Source organism: Salvia miltiorrhiza, chromosome 2, assembly GCF_028751815.1.
Source record: "Salvia miltiorrhiza cultivar Shanhuang (shh) chromosome 2, IMPLAD_Smil_shh, whole genome shotgun sequence".
Taxonomy (NCBI): Eukaryota; Viridiplantae; Streptophyta; class Magnoliopsida; order Lamiales; family Lamiaceae; genus Salvia; species Salvia miltiorrhiza.
In genome coordinates, this window is record NC_080388.1 from 13,556,243 (window position 1) to 13,579,064 (window position 22,822).

The 22,822-nt window shown below is 37.4% G+C and overlaps 2 protein-coding genes across 2 annotated transcripts; both read right to left on the minus strand.

Annotated features, from left to right (window-relative positions):
- Window positions 1–358: 358 nt before the first annotated feature.
- On the minus strand, window positions 359–2,957 carry LOC131011279 (serine/threonine/tyrosine-protein kinase HT1-like). Its single transcript, XM_057939068.1, is given in 5 exon segments — window positions 359–791; window positions 866–1,321; window positions 2,028–2,057; window positions 2,060–2,115; window positions 2,118–2,957. Coding segments are annotated over 5 exon segments (1,119 nt in total). The 5' UTR covers window positions 2,446–2,957; the 3' UTR covers window positions 359–542.
- Window positions 2,958–10,670: 7,713 nt separating this feature from the next.
- LOC131008020 (uncharacterized) lies at window positions 10,671–16,746 on the minus strand. The gene is made up of 3 exons (XM_057934924.1): window positions 15,753–16,746; window positions 12,680–15,679; window positions 10,671–10,870 (listed from the first exon to the last, which is right to left on the minus strand). Exons 1-3 carry the CDS (start codon window positions 16,744–16,746, stop codon window positions 10,671–10,673), a joined length of 4,194 nt encoding a protein of 1,397 aa, XP_057790907.1.
- Window positions 16,747–22,822: the final 6,076 nt, after the last annotated feature.

Here is a 22,822-nt window from a genome sequence, read left to right on the forward strand (position 1 = left end):
TATATATATATATTTTTTTGTATAAACTTTCTGGCTTGATGGGCAACCCCAAAATTAAAGATTTAGGGTTGGAAGCCCAAACCCTTTAGCCCAAAATTGAAAAGACTCAAATAATCTAAATTGAAAATAGCCTGTAACCAAATAAACCAGCCCGAAATCGCGAGGATTGGCCCGACTGAAAACCCTTATAGCAATCATAAAACTGGGGCATGAAAGGTAAGCTGATCTTGCTAGAATTTTCTGATCATAGTCCTTCTTCACTCTCAATGGATTACAGAAACAAGAAAAGCATCAATAAAATTGATTCATATCTCCTCCACTGCCAGTGCCACTCTGTTTCTCTTCCACCACAAGTAAGTAACAAACTACAACATCAATAAATTAGTAATGCAACATGAAAATTATTCATGCCACAAGCTCTTAATTGTGATAAGTTAAACAGTGAGCTGAGGTGAACTTTGATGAGTGTAAGCGCTATAGTAGGTATATACATATGAGAGAGAATAACAAATCTGTATCAACTTTGAATACAAGATGTGCACTCAGGCATGTACAGGTACGGAGGAATTCATGGATACGCATCCTTTCAAGCGCTCGATGATGGCGTTTTTGCTAACTAAACCCGAGTGAAGCGTCAGGGGCAGCCCCTCCTTCACACATTCGTCGTACTTGTCCAAGGCTGACACGATCTCACTGAAATCGGGGCGCTTCGACGGGTTGGCCGCCCAACATCGCTTGATCAGGTGCCCGATTGCTGGCTGGCAGCTTGCCGGCAAAGGCGGCCTCTCGTTCTGCAGAGCAAACCAGATATTAGGTATGATGTCAACACGAATACGAAGGAAGGAAGGTAGGAAGGTAATGCAACCTTCTCAGCGACAGCGAAAGCAGCCTGCACGGGAGTCATCCCCTGGAAGGGGAGGAGAGCGGTTGTGAGCTCCCAGAGCACAATACCAAAACTATATACATCGACCTTGCGCGTGTAAGGCTTCTCCTTGATCATCTCCGGGGCCATCCAACGGTAGGTGCCCATGTTGCCCTTGGCCTCCCGGCACTGCGTCTCCAAGCACGAGGTCCCGAAGTCAGCAACCTTGACGCGCATCTCGTCGTTGAGGAGCAAGTTGTTGGACTTGAGGTCTCGGTGGATGACGCCTTGTGAGTGGAGATACTCCATGCCTCTTGAGATGTCGAGGGCTAATCTCAGAATGGTCTCCACAGAGAGGGAGTAAGGCTCCTTCTTGTTCAGATACATCCTCAGAGTCCCTTGTGACATGTATTCTGTGATGATGCAGTATACCGGCGGCTTCTTACACGCAGCAATAAACTGCACACCCATAACTTACCATCAATTCAACTAACATACATCAATTCACTTTTTCCTATCTTTTAACATATATAATTAAAAATTGTGAGGTACAATTTGTGTTGATTTGGTATCTAATTTTGAAAAAATTGTAGTTTGAATGGCTTAATGTCAAGAAATTAGTTTACTTTTATAGGAAATTGAATGATTTTTATTTTTTTATTTCCCCAGAAAAATGTAGAGGTGGATTTTTATGTGATTCAGTCACACCTGTTGTTGAATCAATTGAAAGAGAAACACGAGCTGTTAAATGAGTTAAATTTCGATGAAATGATTCGTGAAGACAATGTAGAAGTTGAAGCAAATTTTGATAAAACAAAGAGCATTAGCTTGAACAAATATCTATTCTTAAGTTATTTGTAATGTATTGAAATTATTAATCTATGAAATTTTATGACAAATTATTTTTTCGTTAAAAAAATAAATAAATCATACGGATTGCCCAAAAAAATTGATCTGCTACTGCCCGGTGCAAATGAGAATTTTGCTACGTTATTTAATCTATGAAATTTTATGACAAATTATTTTGTATGTTAAAAAAATAAATAAATCCTCGGATGCCCAAAAAAATTTGACTCATGAACTATGCCCGTTAGCAAATGAGAATTTCGGCTCCGTATTGGGAGTGATAGATGAATTGAGTTAGAGTGATGATAGAATGAAATACCTGACCGATGTTGGGATGATAGAGACGGGGAGGAGAAGGGCAACCTCGCCTCTTGAAACTGCGCTCGACAGAGCTCTGGTTTCCTCATGTGGGTGGGAATCCTGACCCTCTTAACAGACCACTGCCTCTGCTTGTAGATTCCTCGGTAGATTCTGCTGTGGGCCCCAGAGGCAAACTTGTTCCCTATGAAGAGCTGCGACAGATCCGCCGTCCACTCCTCCCGATCCTCGTTGCTCGCCTCCCACGTCTCCACATTCTCCGACTCCAGAATCATCGACCACGATTCCAAGCTGTCGAATCTCTTCCTCTCCATGTTGTCCGATTCGATTCTCAGCTGGCTTCTTGAGGTTGAAGGTATTGATAGCGACTTGCTCCTGCTTCTTCGCAGCCGAAACGGATTGAAACACGCCGCAGCCATTAATTTCTCTCTCTCTCTTTTTTATTTCTTCAGAAACAAATGAAAAAAACAACTAAAATTCTTGAATATCACGAGGTGGAGGTGTTGTTTTCCTTCTGAATGTGTGCATTGATTTCAAGAAGTGCATGAACTGATTCAGAAACATGAGGTCGAGTGGGTGGTGATGATGCAGGAAAGATTTTGTGGTGTTTCATTTATCAAATCAAGTTTTTGTTCATCAAAAAAAAAAAAAAGTATTAAGATGAGGAAAGATTTCAGATTTTATGGAGAAATCTGCATGATGAGGAGGAATTGATGAGATGAAAATTGGAGATATGTGCAGAAAAGGGAGAGATGTTTGTGAATTGGCTTTGGTATATCGTAAGGTAAAGATGTAAAGTAGGCTGTTTGGCAGGAAGAAGATGAATTCCAAGTGGAGATTTCAGGGATGTCCCGTGAATTCTCGTTTCTAAAGTGTAGTTTAGAGAGAGAGAGAGAGGGAGCTTTTGTTTCCAAAGGAATCGACCCTCCAATATTTTTCATTGAATGCTAAGTTGATTTTAGTAGCTACGGCTTGCTAAAGTTTAGCACTTTATGCTCTACACCGCATTAGACTGATGAGTAGATTAGCCTATGGAAAATCAAACTACTACTTACTTAAAATCAGTTACTCTATTAATTTACCGTAAAAAAAATTCATTTATTAATTAAGGTGGAGAAAATGAACCAAAATTTTGTTTTCTTCGTCATCAATCGAGTCATTATTCGTAGTCCAGGATTCTATTTTACCATCATTTTAATTGTAAATTTATCATCGGAAAAAAAAAAAGAATAAGAAAGATTGAAAAAAAAATTATTGGTCCCTACTTTTTTTTAATCTAATAATCACTAAAGTGAAAAATTAAATTATTACATCAATGCTTACTCTCATGATAATGTTATTACATCAATGATCATGATAATACACCCTACAAGAAAACACACCCTATAACGAAAATGGTGAAGTCTTCTACACAATCTGAGAATTAGAAAACGGCAAGAACCCTACGTGGCTTTGCTTGTCTCACGAATAAAGTTAAACGACTACTTTAATAGAATTGTGGGTCCTTTTTCATTTTTCTCTTTTGCTCAAAACACTTTATCTCATGCACAACCAACAGAGCAGGAGGAGCCCTCCGCCGAAAGAAAATATTTAAAACGTTTTTTTTTTCTTTATTCCAACAAAATAATTTCACAAAAATTGGCGTACACCCGGGTGTACGGTACACTCGGGTCGTAACCCGACCCGAATACTGACCCGATTCGACTCAATTGGACTATCCTGTCCGAATGTTAAGTGTTAGTGTCATTTACATGTAGTCTTAGTGTCATTTCAATATAGTGTTAGTGTGATTTTACACATAGTGTTAGTGTCATTTTCGGAATATTGTCATTTGTAAAACAAATAGTGTTAGTGTTAATGTCATTTCGTGTTAGTGTTAGTGTCATTCCAAGAAAAAATGAGTTAGTATAGTCTAATTGGGTCAGGATTCTTGTCGGGTACAACTCGGGTGTTACACCCGGGTGTACAGGAGACCACCTCAAATAATTTACGGAAGGCTTTACGAAAAATTTAATTTATTTAATTTATATACTCTATGTATTAAATTAAATGATATTATGTAATTATGCCAGTTTATTTCCATACTTGATTGAGAACATTTTCTGTTATTTACTTTTGGGCCAGCTCAAAATATTGGACTAGTATTGTGGTGGGCCTCACACTTTAATTTTAAGAATTTTTATTATGAGTTTGGGCCTTTTAATACTTGGTCTGGATTAATTAATTGAAGGAGCCCGATCCCAAGTAGTTAATCCAACCGGTAAATATTAGAATTGGGATTTTGAGAAGCCATATCAGGCTATTTTATTTAGGTGATTCTATTCATAGCCCGCATGTTACTCATTATAGCGTCCTTGTTAAAATGCTAATAATAATTAATTAAAATTTATTATTTACCCTGTATTCTATAACCCCCAAAATCATCGTCACCCAATGCAAAGCACAAAATCAGCTTGTTTCCTCTTTATCTGCCATGGACAACAAAATATTTTCTGCAACTCTACCTTTGCTAACACCCTGTATCAACAAACATTTGATACATTAACAACAACTTCACTTTACTTTAAGAAACAAAGAACAAAAAGAAGCTCAGAGAATATTGAAACAAAGAGAATTTTGAAGCTGGGAAACTAATACTGCAAATCATAATTATGAACTGTATGCAGGAAAAAAGAACAAACAATTAGCAAATCATAATATGAACCTCAGGCTATAGAGAAACCTCAAAATTTTGTGGCTAAAAAGAATTGAAATGATGAATTTAAAACTTAATTTAATTTGGGGGCTATATATAGAATATAGGATAAAATAGTAAATTTTTAATTAATTATTATTAGTATTTTAAAAAGGGACTATAAAGAGTAAAGTGGAGGCTAGGAATAGAATCACCCTTTTATTTAAACGGCTAATTAATTTGCAAGAATGGGACTATGATATCAAGGCTGATAGATGTTAGCCATATTACATATCATCTACCATGATCCTTGTTTTGATTAGTTTGATATAAATAGGCAATTAGGTGTAATTGCGCTTGAATACATGATTTTAAAATGATGGTGGTGTGATGCATCAATAGTGGTATAATAACGGCTAATCTCGAAGGGTTTTCTTTGAATCACATTAATAGTCTGTCTTTTAATCTATTTTAATTAGGGTGTGTGTTTTTTTTTTATGAATAAATTTATCATTGAAAAATAAGGGATAATAAAAATTTATACTTTTAAATACCTTTTTTCTTTTTCCTCATTTTATATAAAAGAGAAGTTCATCATTTTTCATTCTTGGTGAACTTCTCTTTCATAGAAAATGAAGGAAAAGAAAAAAGATATTTAAAAATATAATTTTTATTATCCCTCATTTTTCCGCGATAAATTTATCCATAAAAAAGAACACGGGGGGTTGTATTCGTTCAGGATTTTAAATAGATTTCTGTATACTTTTAAAATCTGGGTGTATTCGTTTAAGACTTTTAAAAGTCTATGAAAATCTAGAGGTATTCGTTCAAGACTTTTAAAATTCTATAAAAATCCACAGGTATTCGTTTCAGACTTTTAAAAATCTATGAAATCTAGAGGTATTTAAAAATCTATGGATTTTAAAATTGGACTAATTTTTATTGATTTCATTCAAAAAAATACACATGAACAAATCCGACCTCCGACCACGAGAATTCGAAAGATTTCATATTTCAGCGTGGGCTGGGTTCCAGCCGTCGTGGCTTGAAGAAGCTAGCGGTCGTTGGGGGTGAGCGGTGGGAAGCCAGCGCTCGCTGCCCTTCTGATCACAATACTTTTGATATGCTTGCGGAATATCTTTAATGCTGCATTGTCACCCAATAAGCGCACGTCTACAGAATATCAATCAGGTAATGGAAGTCTTCTTGTTTTGATCATTTAATTATTGCGTAATTCATTCAGCACGAATGCTATGCCCATGCAATCCTCAGTCTTCTTTCTGGTTGCCTTACTCGGTTTCCATATGCTGCAGATATCCAGTACCCGTATATCAAACAGGCGAGTCGAATGCTGGGCAACATCCACGCTCCACCAGCATATGCTGCAGATCAGAACTCAGAAGTGTTTACAAGTTCTGTGATCAAATTGTTGGCACTCGCACAAAGCCAGCGGTCGTTGGAACCCAGCGATCGCTGGGAGCTGTCTCAACGCTCAATTAACTCCAACTAGCGCGCTAGGATGGTAGATTTCAAATCCGTAAAAATCAAGTCAAATTCTTGTTAAAATCCGTTCAAAATCTGTACAGATTCTGTTTAGAATTCCAAAATACATGAAGAATCTGTGTGAAATCTGGAAATTTTTAAAATCTCTGAATTTTAAAAATCTACAGAATTTATGAACGAATACACCCCCTAAGTATTTTGTTAAGATTTTGCCCATGAGGTCCTGAATAAAAGGGAGAGAAATGGTGTGGAGGATCCCATCCGGTATTTAGACGCCGATGGACCAAAGTTTGTCGCAACAAGTCCAAGATGGGAAGTAGATTCGGAGGAGGGAATTGAGAAAGGAAGCAACAAAAATCCATAATTTCATTTTGATTATTAAAAAAAATCGGATATTCGAGTACTGATATCCAGACTGAAAAAATGAATCAAGATCAAGTAGCTGATTTTGATAAAATTAAGGTTGAATAGCCTATTTTGTCGAGCAGAGTATCCGACTCAATTGTAGTCTTGTAGGCAAAATAGTTGTGAGTTGACTCTATTTTGCCTATAAAACTACAATTTCACAATTATAAAGCTTCTTAGTTGTGAATTAATCTTATTTTACCTATAATTTTACCTTCACAAAGCTTCTTAATTTTGAATCAACACTATTTTCCTTATAATTCATAGCCCCAAACTAAGCCTTTTAGATGTGAATTAAGACCAATATTCACTTAAGGACAAAAATAGTGCTCTAAGCAAAAATGACTATTTTTTATTTTCACAACAGCAAAATTAATGAATATATTAATATACTAACTGTTGTTTTTATCTATCTAATTAATCCTGAATAGGAAACATCGCCTACATCACAAAACTATTCCAAAAATATTATCGAGACTCAATCATATACCTTTAAGGGGTGTTTACTTAAGAGGATTAGGCTATATATATATATATATATATATATATATATATATATATATATATAATAGAGTCAGGGGATTTTTAGGACAGTAACTTAGATTGATTTGGAAATTAGGACAATAACTTTCGGACTTGTAAAAATAGGACACTAATTATTGTTTAGAGTAAAATAGGACACTAATTAATAAGCGTCGTAAAAATAGGACATTTTTCAGCAGATAATTGGCTGAAAAATGTCCTGCGGATGCAACACTTATTAATTAGTGTCCTATTTTACTCTAAAAAATAATTAGTGTCCTATTTTTACAAGTCCGGAAGTTATTGTCCTAATTTCCAAATCAATCTAAGTTATTGTCCTAAAAAACCCCTTGAACTCTATATAATAAGACTAATATCTTGTTTATTACGATGGATTGAAATTTTGGGATATCTCAAAGTTTTTGATAATTTCTACCATTTAAGCTAGTTTTGCTTGATTTATATCATGTTGAAAGGGTGGGGATTGAAACTATTCTAGCAACGAGGATAAAATTTACTCGATCATGTATCTTATCAAATCATGAAAAGTAAACACCCATATTAACTATGTTACTATGTATATTTATACACAACTCTAGTCTAAATATAGAATTGAAGATTAATTTACAAGTCTAGGAATGAAGGTCGATACAAAAAGGAGAAGGCCGCGAGTTGCATGGCGAAGAAGGAGGTCGTAGCAATGATGAGCGGCAAAGGGGGCAGCTAAAGTGGCATCTGTCGACCCATTTCTCGATGCATTGGGCGTGGAACACGTGGCCGCACTGGGGCAGTTTTGTTAACGGAATCTTCTCCTTCGAACTCAACCAAGCAAATCGAACACATCTCTTCTTCATCACTAATTTCTGAAAAAGGGAGACCGGAAGGTCCAGTTCCCAGTCAACACAGTAAGTACTGCTTTGAGGTTGATGATGAGGATCAAGCAGAAAGCTGCACAACCTAATGGCTGCCTGCCAAATTTGGAATATGCAAGTGTAAAAGATCACAACCAAAACTAGATACATGTGTATGTGTTTCTCCATATACAATCATTTTCTCTCTCTCTTCCCTCTCACTATATATGGAAAAAGTGTTTCGAAACTGGGATGATGACTGGAGATGGGGCTGCTGTTTATATAGGGAGGAAAAGGAAATGACAAACGTTTGTGTATCGATAAAGTCAACTGCTATTTCTTGGGGTTGTGCAATATCTTATTGGTTTTCTAGTTTTAGTTAAGCTTTTGACTTTTCCGAGGTTTAGAGGGTTTGTATGCATAAATAAACTAATTAATATCATCATGACAAGATAAAATAATAAACTAATTAATATCATCGATCAAGGCTTGCTGATATGACGTAGACATCCTGTAATTTATATATTGACTGTATAATTCATATAGATATTTCAAATGTTCACATCGACATTAATTTTGAATTAAGCAATTAATAATTATATTAAAATTAAAACATTTAAAAATTTATATATTTGAATACAAAATTATTTCACGTGCGAAAAAATTAGTATATTACGTAGAGAGTAAAAATGAAATTATATTTTCCTATTAAAAAAGGGCTTGATTAATGATGCACTCAAGAGTTATATAGGTTTGGAAAGTATTTAGCTGCTTCGGGCATAAAATGTTGTGAGGGTGGTGGAGGCCGGCAGCCGACCCCACATTCACGCCGGTCCTCTCTCTTCTTTCCAATATAAAATTTACAAGTATTACATGACACCACGTGCAATATATACATTAACCGCATAAACCGAAAGTTGGATTGAACTATTTTTTTTTTCCAATAAATTAATAATATTATATAAAAAATTTAAAAATTGTATTACGGTGAATTTGAATACACATACAAAATTTTAGAATTAATGAAGAAAATAACTGGAAAGGATACAAGGAACATTTGACCAATACACATACAAAAATTTAGAATAAATGAAGAAAATAACTGGAAATGATAAAACGAAATTAGATTGAGGGAATGTTTACTTTGCATGATTGCTTATATGTATGATTCAGTATTTTTATCCTCAAGAATAGGATATCTCTAATCTCACCCTTCTCATGGGATAAGAATCAAGCTAAGCTAGCTTGAATGATAAAAATAATCAAGAGTTTTGGAATATTCCAAAGTGCAATACATTAAAGTAAACAAAGAATTAGCCTTATTATTTTTTTATCAATCAAGGCTAATCCTCCAAAGTAAACGCCCCCCTAAAGATATGAAAAAATATGGACCTTGTAAATTTTGAACTCGCTATATGGATTAAATTGTTTTGCGCTCTCATACTTTTTTTTTTCTATAATATTTAACAATTGAACGTAAAGCATGAATGTCGTTGTAAAATTTTCATTGAAAAAGAATAGATAAGAAAATGTGAGAAAATATTATCATTTTCTCCCTTTTTTTATCATATGTTTATTAGAGATGAAAAGACAGGAAAATGTTGAAAAATATTTTCACTCCTACCCAGAGATAATATTATCCAATATTGAAGAGAAATAAGAGTGAAAAGGGCTGTCCAAACAAATATTCCACTATACTCGAAGATTTTTTTTATCATAATAAACATATGAAAAGGATAGAAAATAGGTAAAAATATATCTTTTTCTCTCGTTCTCTGTGAAAGTAAAAGCATCCTAATAAACTATGAGATAGGTAAATAACATGCAAGATGCAACGCTCTCGCTCTCTCTTTGTTCTTAGTAGCTAAATACCAAACCGAATTCATAACCGCATATATATCCCAAAATATACAAGTCAAGTGTCTTGATTAAAGTGACATTTACTTATTTTATTATAAGAATACAATTGCAAAAAACAAAATGTACATACTTGAAAGAAATTTGTAAATTTTGAGCTCGACGAACTAATTCGAAAATCGAATGTTAATTTTAATAGTAGGATTAAAAGGAAATAAGACTGGCTAATTTAAACTGAAAAGAGCCCGAGACCAATAAAATTGACCTAAAATTGCTCGATTTACATTCCTAATATTATTCACTCAAATATATTCAAGATAATTCTATCTATCTCTCTCTCTCTCTCAAATATATTTTAATATATATATATATATATATATATATATATTAACTATAATTAATATGGGTTGATAACCGGAAAATACACGAACTTTCACGAAATTTGCAAATTGCACATGAGCTTCAAAAATAGCCTCAGAATACATGACCTTTTAATTTTGTTGCAATTTGCACATGGCGAAAGTTCCGACCACTCTTATGTTTGACCGGCGATTACGTGGCATTATGCGTGGTATTTTTTACACGGTGGCAAGCCACATGTTCAAAACGACGTCGTTTCGATGTTTGTGTTTCATTTTAAACAAAGTCTGATTTTAATCAACGCCGCCGCCTCCTCATTCTTCCCCGGCGGCCCTCTTCATTCTTTCCCAGCGAAGGGCGCCACCCTCTTCCTTCGCTCCCTCTCGTCCACCGCGGACCGCGTGGTTGTCATCCACGACTCGCTGATGTCGTCCGTCGTCCAAGACACCGCCTCCATACCTGACGCCGAGTCCTACACTTGCCACAACATCTCAGCTTTCTCCATCTTCTTGTATTTCAGCGAGGGCTTAGAAACTCCATTTCCGATCAATGAAGAGTTGCAGAAGCTAGCGATTCCCTCTCTTGAAGATTGCTTCTCTCGCCAGAATTCATGGAATTCCACGTCTCCGAGCAGAAATACATCGATCTCGACTCCGGCATCATCTTCAACACCTGCAGAGAAATCGAAGGCGAATTCTTAAATTCAATCGAAAAAATCTCCGGATTGCACGGGGAGATGTAGAGGTTGGTTTGCGGCGACATCGGGATTGCACGGGGCGGTGGAGTTGCTGGCGAAAATCTAGGGCTCGGTGGGGTATTTGGGGATTTGGGGGTTTTGCAAACTTGGTAGATCTATGATAAACTGAGAAGTTCGTGGCGTGGTGGTGGAAGGCGGTGGCTGGCCTGAGGGGTGGTGGCGGAACCCGGTGGATGGAGGTGGTCGACGTCCCGGCGAGCCTCAAATCGCGGCCCTCGCGAGTCTCTCCACCGCCAATACCAAACCCCCGGCGACCTTCTCCAACCCACAAATTTGTAGCGGCCTTGCGAATTTGCAGTTTTGCGCCGCCTCCAGTCCATTAGAGCGTCGTTTGACGAAATCAGAGGAAGAAGGTGCAGATGACGGGAAGAGGTCTTGGGATTTTTACCCTTTTTGTTTTGTTTTTTTTGTTTTTTAATTTATACTCACTCAAAACGACGTCGTTTTGAATGCCGGTGAGTCCACGTCTGAAAATTCCGGTGCCACGTCAAACACCGATCAAGGTGTGGTCAACGCGTATGCAAATTGCAACAAAATTAAAAGATCATGTATTCTGAGACTATTTTTGAAGCTCATGTGCAATTTGCAAATTTCGTGAAAGTTCGTGTATTTTACGGCTATTAACCCAATTATTATCGTGTATAGTACTGATGGAGTGAATCTTTTCTTATAAATTGGTCCATAAATAACTCGATGGCTTCTCCAAATTAACACCAATATAAACCAGCATTGTTCTGCTTTTGCACAAATAAAACAATAATAGTTGCGTGGTTTTAAGATTTGCACATAAAATTGGCATCTGGGTTGCTGCGTAATTTTGTACTATTTAACTAAATTTGGTGCTTTGTGCGTGAAAACTAGCTAGTACTTGCGTATAACTTAAAATTCATTCATTTCAAAATTTCTATTAAATAAATACTAAATTGGAGTATAGGAAGATGATCAAACATGGGATACCAACATTCTTGCCGCAAATCCACATTTAAAGGCACAACTTGCACCGGCTTTTTCCATAAACAATACCTAGTAATTTAATTAAATTGCAATTTTATTAAAGAACGAAAAAAGGGGAAAACAAAAGCGAGAGAAAAAGAACCCTTGAGAGCACAGAGACGCAAACTAAGGGCCGGGCCTCGTTAAAACCCTCCTACAGAAAACCACAAGGGAAAAACCGTAAGAGGGAAAAAGAGTACCCGTCAGGCAAAGAAAAAACAGAAGAGCGGAAGAGAAAGTTTCAGGAACTCCGGCCTAACCATCGTCCCTAAACCATCTCGGCTCAGACCAAAACAAGAACAAAAAATAAGATAGAAACAAAACCAAACCGGAAAGCCCCAGCGAGCGGGCCAAAGCTCGCCTTCGCCCAACAACTGCAAGCTCTCGAGCACCTTCCGAACAAACGCTGCCCAGCCCAGACGACTCCCAAAGCAGCAGCAGCAAGGCCACCAAGTATTCGACAAAAAACCCGGAAGATTAAACCCAAAGCGGTGCCCATTTAAAAGTCGAAAACAACTCTGAATTCGAACAGAACCCATAAAATCAAGAGAGTTCAGCAAGAGACACCAACCAAAACCGATAAAAATCTCAGCCCAGCTCCTCAACCAATCCACATAGGCGAGCCTGCCTATTGTTTGACGAAAAGCCCCAACCAGGAGATCACTATTTTTGCCGTACATAGCTGTGCACCGAAAGATCTCTAGTGACGGCATCGTAGATTAGCGGAATACTGTGAGTCCAACGTCCCTCGGGGGTGTGTGGACTAGCCATAATGTCAGCAGGAACATTCCCCTCTCTAAAAATATGAGTAATTCTAAAATCCATATGATCAAGGAAAGAAAGAGCTCGTCTCCACAAAGCCTGGAACCTCCAAGGAACCTTGCCAGATTTAGTCAACAGAGCATTGACAACGTAGGCCGAATCCGCTTCAAACCAGATCTTCAACCAGCCACAATGATGAGCAAACTCAATAGCTGTAATAATGCCTAAAAGCTCCGCCTCAAACGCATACCCCGTACCTCCTTCCACATGGAAGCAGCCCCTTACAAAACCTCGCCAATCTCTGAAAACTCCCCCTGCACAAATACGACCAGGTGCCCCAACCGCGGAACCATCAGTGTTTGCTTTTATCCAAGCAAACGCCGGCGGTGACCAATAAACCGAGGTGTACTCCGGCGGCGGCCGTTGCTTCACTTTAACACCTAAATTACGAGTGATGAGGTAGTCCGCCCAGGTGTTGTTAGTACAGCCAATTTTGGCAAAAGAATTTTCCACCTCCAGGAAAACCGATTTGATAAAGCTAAGAATAGCACGGCTCTGGAAATATACTCCATCAAAATGGCTTTTATTACGCGCATTCCAAATCGCCCATATCACCGAAACAACTCCAAGTTTCCAGAAAACATTAATTTGTGAACTCCACTTAATGGACCAAGAAAAAATGAGAAAGCTATGAATATCAACACAGTGTCTCCCCTCCAGCTGATTGAACCAACCCAGAAATTCAGCCCAGATCGGTTGCACTTTATCGCAAGACCAGAAAATATGACAAATATCTTCAGCCTCTTGAAAGCAAAGAGAGCAATAATTGGGCGAAATCAGACCTTGGCGAATAAGTTTGTCCCGCGTAGGCAACCGATTTAAAATAACTCTCCAACACGTGATGGACCGACGAACAGGGATATAGCTTTCCCATAACCAACGACCCCAAGAAACACCAGGGAAACGATGACAATTAGCAGCAAAAGCCAGGGCAGATGTGACTTCCCCATGCACTGACGGTTTCCAAAGCCTGACATCTTCCTCATCGCCGATAGGAAGAAGCAAAATATCACAAACAATGTGAGGGAATTCATCAATAAAATCTTGCGAGAAGTGCCAGATTCCATCATAGAAATAATTTGCCACCGTTTGATTTAATCTGTTCCGCATAAACGGCGGTAAATTAATTCTATCAGCTATGTTGTATCCGAGCCAGTCATCATGCCAGAAAAACACCGACGAGCCTGTTCCAATCAAACAGTAAGAGTCTTCAAGGAGGTCAGGTATTAAACGTCTAACACCTACCCAGATCGAAGAAGTAAGAAACTCCGAACGTGGCCTATCCACATCATTCAAGTATCTGCGTTTCATCGAATCAAACCCAAAGGAGCTTCCCACAATCACCTTCCAAGCGAGTTTCATAAGAAAGGATTCATTCATCATTTTGAACGAGCGGATCCCAAGACCACCTTCCTCCTTAATCGCACAAACGCGCTCCCAACTAACAGCGCAAGTCGGCTTTTTGTTAATGTTGCCCATCCAAATGAAGTTTCTGCAGCAGCTGTCCAACTCCTTGATAAGAGAGCTAGGCCATTTATAGATCATCATCGTATGAACGATAGAGCTCTGAATGACAGAGCGGACAAGGCAAATACGCCCAGCAATAGAAAGCTGGGAACCTTTCCAACGAGAGAACTTGTTAATAATTCTATCTTTTATAGCAGCAAGATGAATAGCTTTAGGTCTTCCAACAAACAAAGGGGCCCCCAAATAAATCAACGGCAGTTGCCCCACACGAAAGCGAAGAATCCTGCCAATCTGTCTTTGATAACTTAACGTGACCCCTTTGGCAAAAAAGATATGCGACTTTTCCTGGCTGCAAATTTGTCCTGAAATCTCACCATATCTCTGCAGGACGTTACGAATCATACGAGCATTCTTAGTAGTAGCCTTGCAAAACAAAAGAATGTCATCAGCGTATAATAAATGCGAAGGAAAGTAGCTGGCGCGGCTCATTTTCATCGGCATAAGACAATTATCTTCGACTGCCTTGATGAGCATACAGCTGAGAACGTCTTCAGCAATGCCAAAGATAATAGGGGAAAGCGGATCTCCCTGTCTAACCCCACGAGAGCAGGCGAAGTATCCAAACAATTGCCCGTTGTACAGAATAGAGAGACGTGCAGACACAAAAATGGTAGAAATCCAATCCAGAAAACGTTGATCAAAGCCCATCGCCTCCATGGCACATCGAATGAAGCGCCAGTTCATCGTGTCAAAGGCCTTTTTAATATCCACTTTACAAGCCATATTTTTACCTTTACACGATCGATTCATGCAGTTAATTCCTTCCGAACCGAGCATAATACAGTCATGAATCAAGCGACCACGAATAAAGCCAAATTGATTCGGCGAAACGCACTCGGCCGCCACATCACTGAGTCTAGTCGCCAGAATCTTGGAGAGGATTTTAAAGAAGAAGTTGGATAGAATAATAGGCCTCAAGTCCGCCACCGTTTCAACCACTTCTTTTTTCGGTATAAGAATCAGCGTGTTGGAATTAAGACCCTGAGGAAGATAGTTTTTGTTGAAGAACGTTCTAACCGCCAAACAAATGTCCTCTTTGATAATCTCCCAGCAATGTTGAAAGAAGACCCCAGTGAAGCCATCAGGGCCGGCTGCACTGTCCCCTCCCAGATCGAAAACCGCTGCTTTAATTTCCTCGTCCAAAGGAATGCCAGTAAGAAGGTTATTTTGCACTTGAGAAACTGTGGTGTTCACCAGACCTCTCACCTCATCAGTTGTGACCGCATTACCAGTTGGGTCAGCAAATAAATTGGAGAAATAATTAACGATGTGTGCTGCAATCTCATCTTGATCATAAGAGTCCGTCCCATCAATTCTCAGCTGCGGAATATGAAGCTGCTTCCTTCTAGCCTTGATCGAGTTATGGAAGAAAACTCGTGTTTCTGTCTCCATCGTTTAACCAACGAATCCTACTTTTCTGCTTTAGCAATAAATCTTTTCGAATCAACTTCGTACTCAAGCGTGCTTGAGCCTCCACTTCTTCGTCAAATATGGCGTCAGAGTAGCCATCAGTCGCGATTCTTGTCTGAATCCTCTCCAAATCCAATTGCATTTGAGCGATATCCACATCCACATGCCCAAAGACCTCTTTGTTCCAGCTTTTAAGACTCGAGCGCAGTCTTTTCAATTTCACCATCACCTTCAGAAGAGGACAGGTAACGCTAGTATTATCATGCCAGGAAGCATTCACAAAATCCCGAAAATCCTGATGAGTAAGCCACATATTCAGGAATTTAAAGTGCTTTCTTTTCGCAACAGCTCTCTCCATACATTGGAGAATAAGAGGTGAATGGTCTGAAGAGAACCTGGGCAGAACATGAACATTAATCGAATCCCATATGTTAGCAAAATCCGCAGAAAACAGACCACGGTCCAGAACCGATTCGACATGAGAAGGCAGGTTGCGTCTGCCACACCACGTGAAGAAAAGACCCGTAGTGTTTGCTTCAAAAAGCCCCGAAGCCGCAATAAAGTCCCCAAACTCTCTGCACGAAGTACTGTTCGGCAAGCAAATGCTCTTTCGTTCGTGAGCCCCTTTAACCGCATTAAAGTCTCCGAGAAGAATCGTTTTCTCCACAATATGATTCAAAAGATCAATCCACAAATAACGACGTTCAATATACGCGTTATCACCATGAATAAACGCCACCCGAAAAGAAATGTTATTCCAGTCGCAATCCACAATAATCGTTTGACTGGAAGAAAAAACCAGAGAAATATCAACGCTCGGAGCAGCACAAACCCAGATATTCGAACTCCGTCCTTGGCGTACATTTTGAAAAGTCGGGAAGAGACCAATAGAATTCCAATAAGCAGCAGGAATTTTGGAAAAGTCATTCTTAGGTTCATAAATGCCCATAAGAATAGGATGAAATCTTTTACAATGCTCATAAAGTGCTCGACGAGTTTCCTCATTGAGCCCCCTAACATTCCAAGAGATAATATTCATTATTTACTGTAGTTCGTCGCTGAGGAAAGATCCTCATTCTCAACTTCATCAGCCCAACTTTGATTAGCAACATTCGACATAGTGCGTATGTGCGGGTTGTTAGAGGAATCAACCACAAAATCCCGAGGTTTCCTCCCTGCTGCATGAGCCGACCTCAACTGCTCGTTAACGACTTCTATTCCAGGTTTAGCCGTCTCTTGCTTGGTTTGGCTCTTGCTAGATTCACCAACTTTAGTCTTCCTGTTCTTGATCAATTCTTTTCCCGGGGGGATCTGTTTAGCAGTAGAACGCAGCACTCTTTTGGGGGGTGCCTGTTCCTTAGTAGTACCAATAACCGTATCCATTTTCTCTTGAAACTTTGAAGCTTCCATTTGTTTTACCGCAGAGAGTTTTTCCTTCTCTTTGACCCATTCCATCTCTTCAGAAACCAGGTTATTAACCGCATTCACGAATTGGGATTCTGTCATGTTTTCATTCACCGGAAGTGGCAAAGGCTGCTCTTCTTCCTCTTCGTCGCTGGTAACCAGCCCCTCCACAAAATTTTCATTGTTTGCTCCAGCGGGGATGTCGATGAGCTTATCTTCCTTAAGAGTGTCGTCAGGCTTATCTTCCTTAAGAGTGTTTTCCAGAGGAGTATTCTCCGACTCCACCACCGCTAGGGCTTGGAAAGAATTTTTTGTTGAAGCTTCTGGAGCCTTAACGTTTTGCCAAAGCTTTCCCCCATGCTTATTCTCTCTGTTCCGGTCGTGCATTTCCTTGTTCTTTTTCTCCTTCTCCGTAAATTCCATGTGTTTTTCTTCTGAGCCCTGGTTCTCTTTATGATCTTTATTGTTCCTGCACTTATCAGATGAATGTCCCACTTTTCTGCATATACCACAGAAATATGGTAGGTTTTCATACACGAATTCGATGTCAAAAGAGGCCGACCCCCTATTTACTTTTAGCGAGTATATGATTTCCTTTGTCATGTCAATCTCCATAAGAACCCTGGCAAAATGGCCTACCGATCCCATAAAGGTCGAACCATCGATTTTGATTGGCGATCCAACCGATCGCGCTATTCCCGAAATTATTTCCGGATGCCATATCTCATGCGGGAGATAATAAATCCGCATCCACACTTGTGATAAAGCAGCCGATTCCTTGTAGGGATTGAATAGAGGAGTCCATTCTCGAATTTTGAGGAGACCAGTTCTCAACTTCCAAAAGGCTTTTGATTTGGCCAACGCAAGTTCTCTTTCCCCAGAGAATCGTAGTGTGAAAAAGCCTTTTCCAATAGGAATTACCTGCCAGGAATCAACGATTTTCCATATGGATTGGAGCTCCGTTTGAATGTCCTTCGCCGTCCTTGGCGAATCCCCTTTTTGCAATATGAGCCTGGCATGGAGAGCAAATTTGAAATTCTGAAGTTGTTCTTGATAAAGGTCATCTGGAACATCAAACGTGAGAATGTTGTTTTTCTTGATCGGGTGGAGAGAGCAAAAGTCTTGTGCTAAGACATCAGGTGGCTTGGTTGAGGCTTCCTTGAGTTTCGAGGAGTAAGAAACCCTAGTCGTATTAGGGTTTGGCGGCGTAGGGAGAGGTTTAGCCCCGGGGTCAGAGTCATTCATAGTGGCTTTTGCCGAAGGGCCGGCAGGGGTATCCTTCAGATTCTTTGGGTTTTCATTACTATCAAGCGGAAACATCAACGGTTTGTTATTTGGCGACTGTCGGGAGAAGTTGTTCGAGACAACAGGAAAGTCATGATGCGATGAGAGCTCCATGGAAGGCAGCAACAGGCGAAACCACAACCCCCGGCGACGAGATCAACGGAGAGGAGCTTTGGAGGCGGCGGGGGGTTTCATCGTAGGGTTTTTCGTAAGTTTTATGATAACGACAAGTTTAGAAAAAACAAGTAATTATAGTATTATCCGAGGAAATTACGTACAACTTAATTCATTCATTTATGTTTCTAGATACACAAAAGAAATAAATCTTTTCATTTCAATCCCACCGTCAAGTCTCGCAAAACAAATAAATTTAAATGAGGTGGACTTGGGTGCAATCGGTTGCACCCGCACTCAAACCCTGATTCGCATTTTGACCTGAACTCGCATCCTGACTCGAATCGTGTAAATGATACTATTCGATTATACAAATGACAATGCGTATAAATGACACTATAACATTATAAATGTTACTGTGTATAATAGCTACTATTCGGTTATACAAATGACACTAACTGTGTAAATGACACTATTCGATTATACAAATGACAATGTTTATAATTGACACTATTTGATTATATAAATGACACTATAACATTTTAAAATGTTATAGTGTCAATTATTGGCAGTGTCATTTAATTGTATAACCGTATAGTGTCAATTATAGGCAATGTCATTTGTACAATCCATTAGTGTCATTTACACAATTTGGGTCAGATTGGATTGGAATGCAAGTCAGAATTTGGGTGCGAGTGCAACCCGATTGCACGATGCAACTGGTTGCACCCAAGTTTTTGTGAATTTAAATAGTTCTTCTCTTTTCTTTTGGAAGCTTTCGATTTAGAGATTTATTTACATCGCTTACTATTACTTTAGTCTTAACTGTTTATCTAATTTAATTTATTATTTGCAATATATTGGCTTTATTAATAAAATATTTCTAATTTTATTGGTAAATGACTATCAGCTAAATCGAAATTACGAGGAATGAACTACTGTGTAAACCTCAATATGCATGATGAAAGAAGTTTTAAGATCATAACTGTAGAAACCCAAAATATGAGAAGGACATTAGTAATAAGATCTGCAAGCTGAAAAGTAGTATGGACACATAACAAGGATTAATAAAATCATTTTTGTATCAATCACAAACCAAATGACAGTCAATTTCAAGATGTTTCGTTTTCTCGTAAAACCACTCTATTATTTCTTTCTCATGACACAAACTTATGTAAAATCTTCACAAAATAAGCAATATAAATCAAATGATTGCTCCAAGCATCATGTCCACACTCAAAATATCAAATTCGCCCTAAGAGCATGGAAAGTTCATACTCCCTCCGTCCATCAAAAATAGTTCCAAAGATGAACTGCACAAGTTTTAATAAAAATAATTTTTTTGATAAGAAAAAAGTTAAAATAATAGCAAAGTTCTAGGTACCAGAGGTACCAAAATCTCTTACAGCAGCCACTGAGCTAAAGTATATGGGATCCAAGAAGAAAAACTCAAGTCTAAATCAAGAACTCCAAAAATTTTATTCCAACTCCACATCCTTGCTTTAACCTCCAAGATGGCGTTCTCAATATCTCAAGTTTTGTCTTCCCATCTGCTTTCATTGCGCCATTTCCAAATGAGCCAGGTGGTGCAGCTCCACAGTGCTTTTAGGAACCTTTTCCACTTTTGTGAGTGAAAAATAAAAATAATACTTCCTCCGTGCCATATTAAACTTTCCTTTTTTAGATGTTCCATATTTTAGTATCTATTTTATTTTTAGTAAAAATAGGTGGGACCCTTACTCCACTTTTATTATTTTAACACTCACATAAAATGTGAGACTTTTATTCCACTCAGAACACACTTAATCACTTTATTAAAACTCGTGTCATTCTCAAATGGATATTAAAAGTTGAGAAGGAGGGAGTAGTGTTTATAATGATAATAATTGTATTGTGAATGGAGAATAGGCCCTATTATGTGATAAATAGTTTTTAAAAATAAAAATAAATTAATTTTTGTGGAAATATCAAAATGGCAAAAAAAGAATTACTCCTTATGAACGGAGGGAGTATTTAACCATACCTAAATTTAAACCGTTGTATGCCCCCGAACAACAAGAAAAGTGAACAAATAAAAGGGAAAATATGTATAAGTGGATAGATGATAATTTTGACTTAAATTTTTTTAAAACACTTTTATCACATGCAAGTATATGTCAACTGTAGGTTCAATTGTTAAAAAAATAAGAGCAGAATGTGCGGGTGATATATGTAATACTAATTCTTAATTTTATAACTAGCACGCGCCCACTCATGCATGCACGATCAGTATCAAAACTAAATAATATTTTAAATAAATAAATATGCGTAATATATACTCCCTCCGTTCGCGATATCATTTCCACATTGTGGACGACGCGGATTTTAAAAAAAGTAGTGGATAGTAATAGATAGTAGTGAATATTATAGTGAATGAAATTTGGGTCCCACTATTATTGTGAGTGAATGTTTGTGGACCCTACTTCTATAAATGGAAGTGCAAACGATATCGTGGATGAATGAAGTATAATTTAAATATAAATCTAAATAAAAAATTGAAATTATCAACGACATAATTTCAATAAAAAATATGAATTCAAAAATATGTAAATTTTCAATTTTGTATTTTCAATTACCAATTAATTGATTTTCATTGATAATGTGTATAAATATATAAATTCACCATCAAAAGTAAGTATAAATGATAATGAGTATCATTATATATCATATAATATTCTAAGATGTTCAAAACTATTTATTTGCATATAGGAGTAGTATATTTTTGGACTGCATATTTAATTATATTTATGTCGTTATTTTGTTTATATACAAATTTTAAAATAAAGTTCATATACAATAGAAAATATGAAAAATGAATGAAGGAGAAAGAACCGTATAATTAAAAGAAATTAGAAATGAGAAATGAGAGATAAAAGATGAGAGAGAAAAAAATTGTAACTTTAATTGATAATAACTTATTCGTTTTAAATTTATTTTTTTAAATTTTTATATAAAATTAAAGATCTTTTCGTTATCTTTAATTTGATATCGATGTTGAATATCTTTTTATTAATCAAAGTTGATGATTTTTATAAAAGAATCAAAATAAAAAAGAAAAGTGAGGAGAGATAAATTTTGATGGGAAAAAATAGCTGTTATACTGCTCTTTTATACTCCCTCCGTCCCACGAAGCTTGACCTGTTTCTAAAAATGACAAAAAATTTACCCTTTATTCACTTTTTCACTTTTTCACCTACCACATTTAATACACAAGATACCACTTTCTTAATTCCCGTACCGAAAAGAAATGGGTCACGCTTCATGGGACTGAGGGAGTATAATATATAGATGGAGAAGAGAGGGATTATTGGCGTGGGAATGTGGGGTCGGCGCCGGCCTTCACTGCTCCCACAAGATTTTACACTCTGAATACATCATAATAAAACGGTTTTTTAAGAAATAAAAGAATAAATCATTTTAACTTTTTTAGAATTAATTTTATTATGCGTACATGCCCTCAAAACCTTTTAAAGTCAAAGGCTTAACTAAAACTAAAGTCAAATGCTTAACTAAAACTAGAAAACCAATAATATATCGCACAACCACAAGAAATAGGGTTTGACTACTTGATATACCACCATTTCATTGCTCTTTAGTGTTGCCACCGAGTCATGAGCCGCCGGTTCCGGACTTGAACCGGCGGTTCAGAGTCGAAAAAATCATGAACCTAAACTTGATCGGTTATTATGTTGAAGGGCCGGTTTTTTGGCCCTGAACAGCCAGTTTCAGGCCGGGCCAAAAGCCGACGGTTTTTGGGTTTGTTTTTTTTTTTGTTTTTTTTAAATTTGTATTATTTTTTGTGAAATTAAATGATTTGTGATAAAATTTTAAAATTTTTACTCAACTTTAAAATCGTAAATAATATAGTAACTTACAAACAAGTCAAGTGACAATCAAAATAATTCTTATTCTCTATGTGTGGAATTGTGGAAATTTATAATAAGTTATAAACATGTAATATTTTTTATGTCATCTTTTTAAATTAAATGACTTGTGTTGAAAATTTATAAACATGACAATTAAATAAGTCAGTGATACAAATTACAATCTTCAAAATTGAATAAGTAAACTAACTAATACTAACTAAATAACTAATTCACTATAATAAATCCAAAAGAAAGTTGTCTAAAAGGGGGGGGGGGGAATAATACTAATAATTAAGGGCTTGAGCTCAATTTTTAATATAAATATTAAAATTGAGTGGCCTACGTATCTTCATTGAATAATGAAGAATCAAAGTCCACGTAGTTCTCTTACCTTAACTTACCTAATCG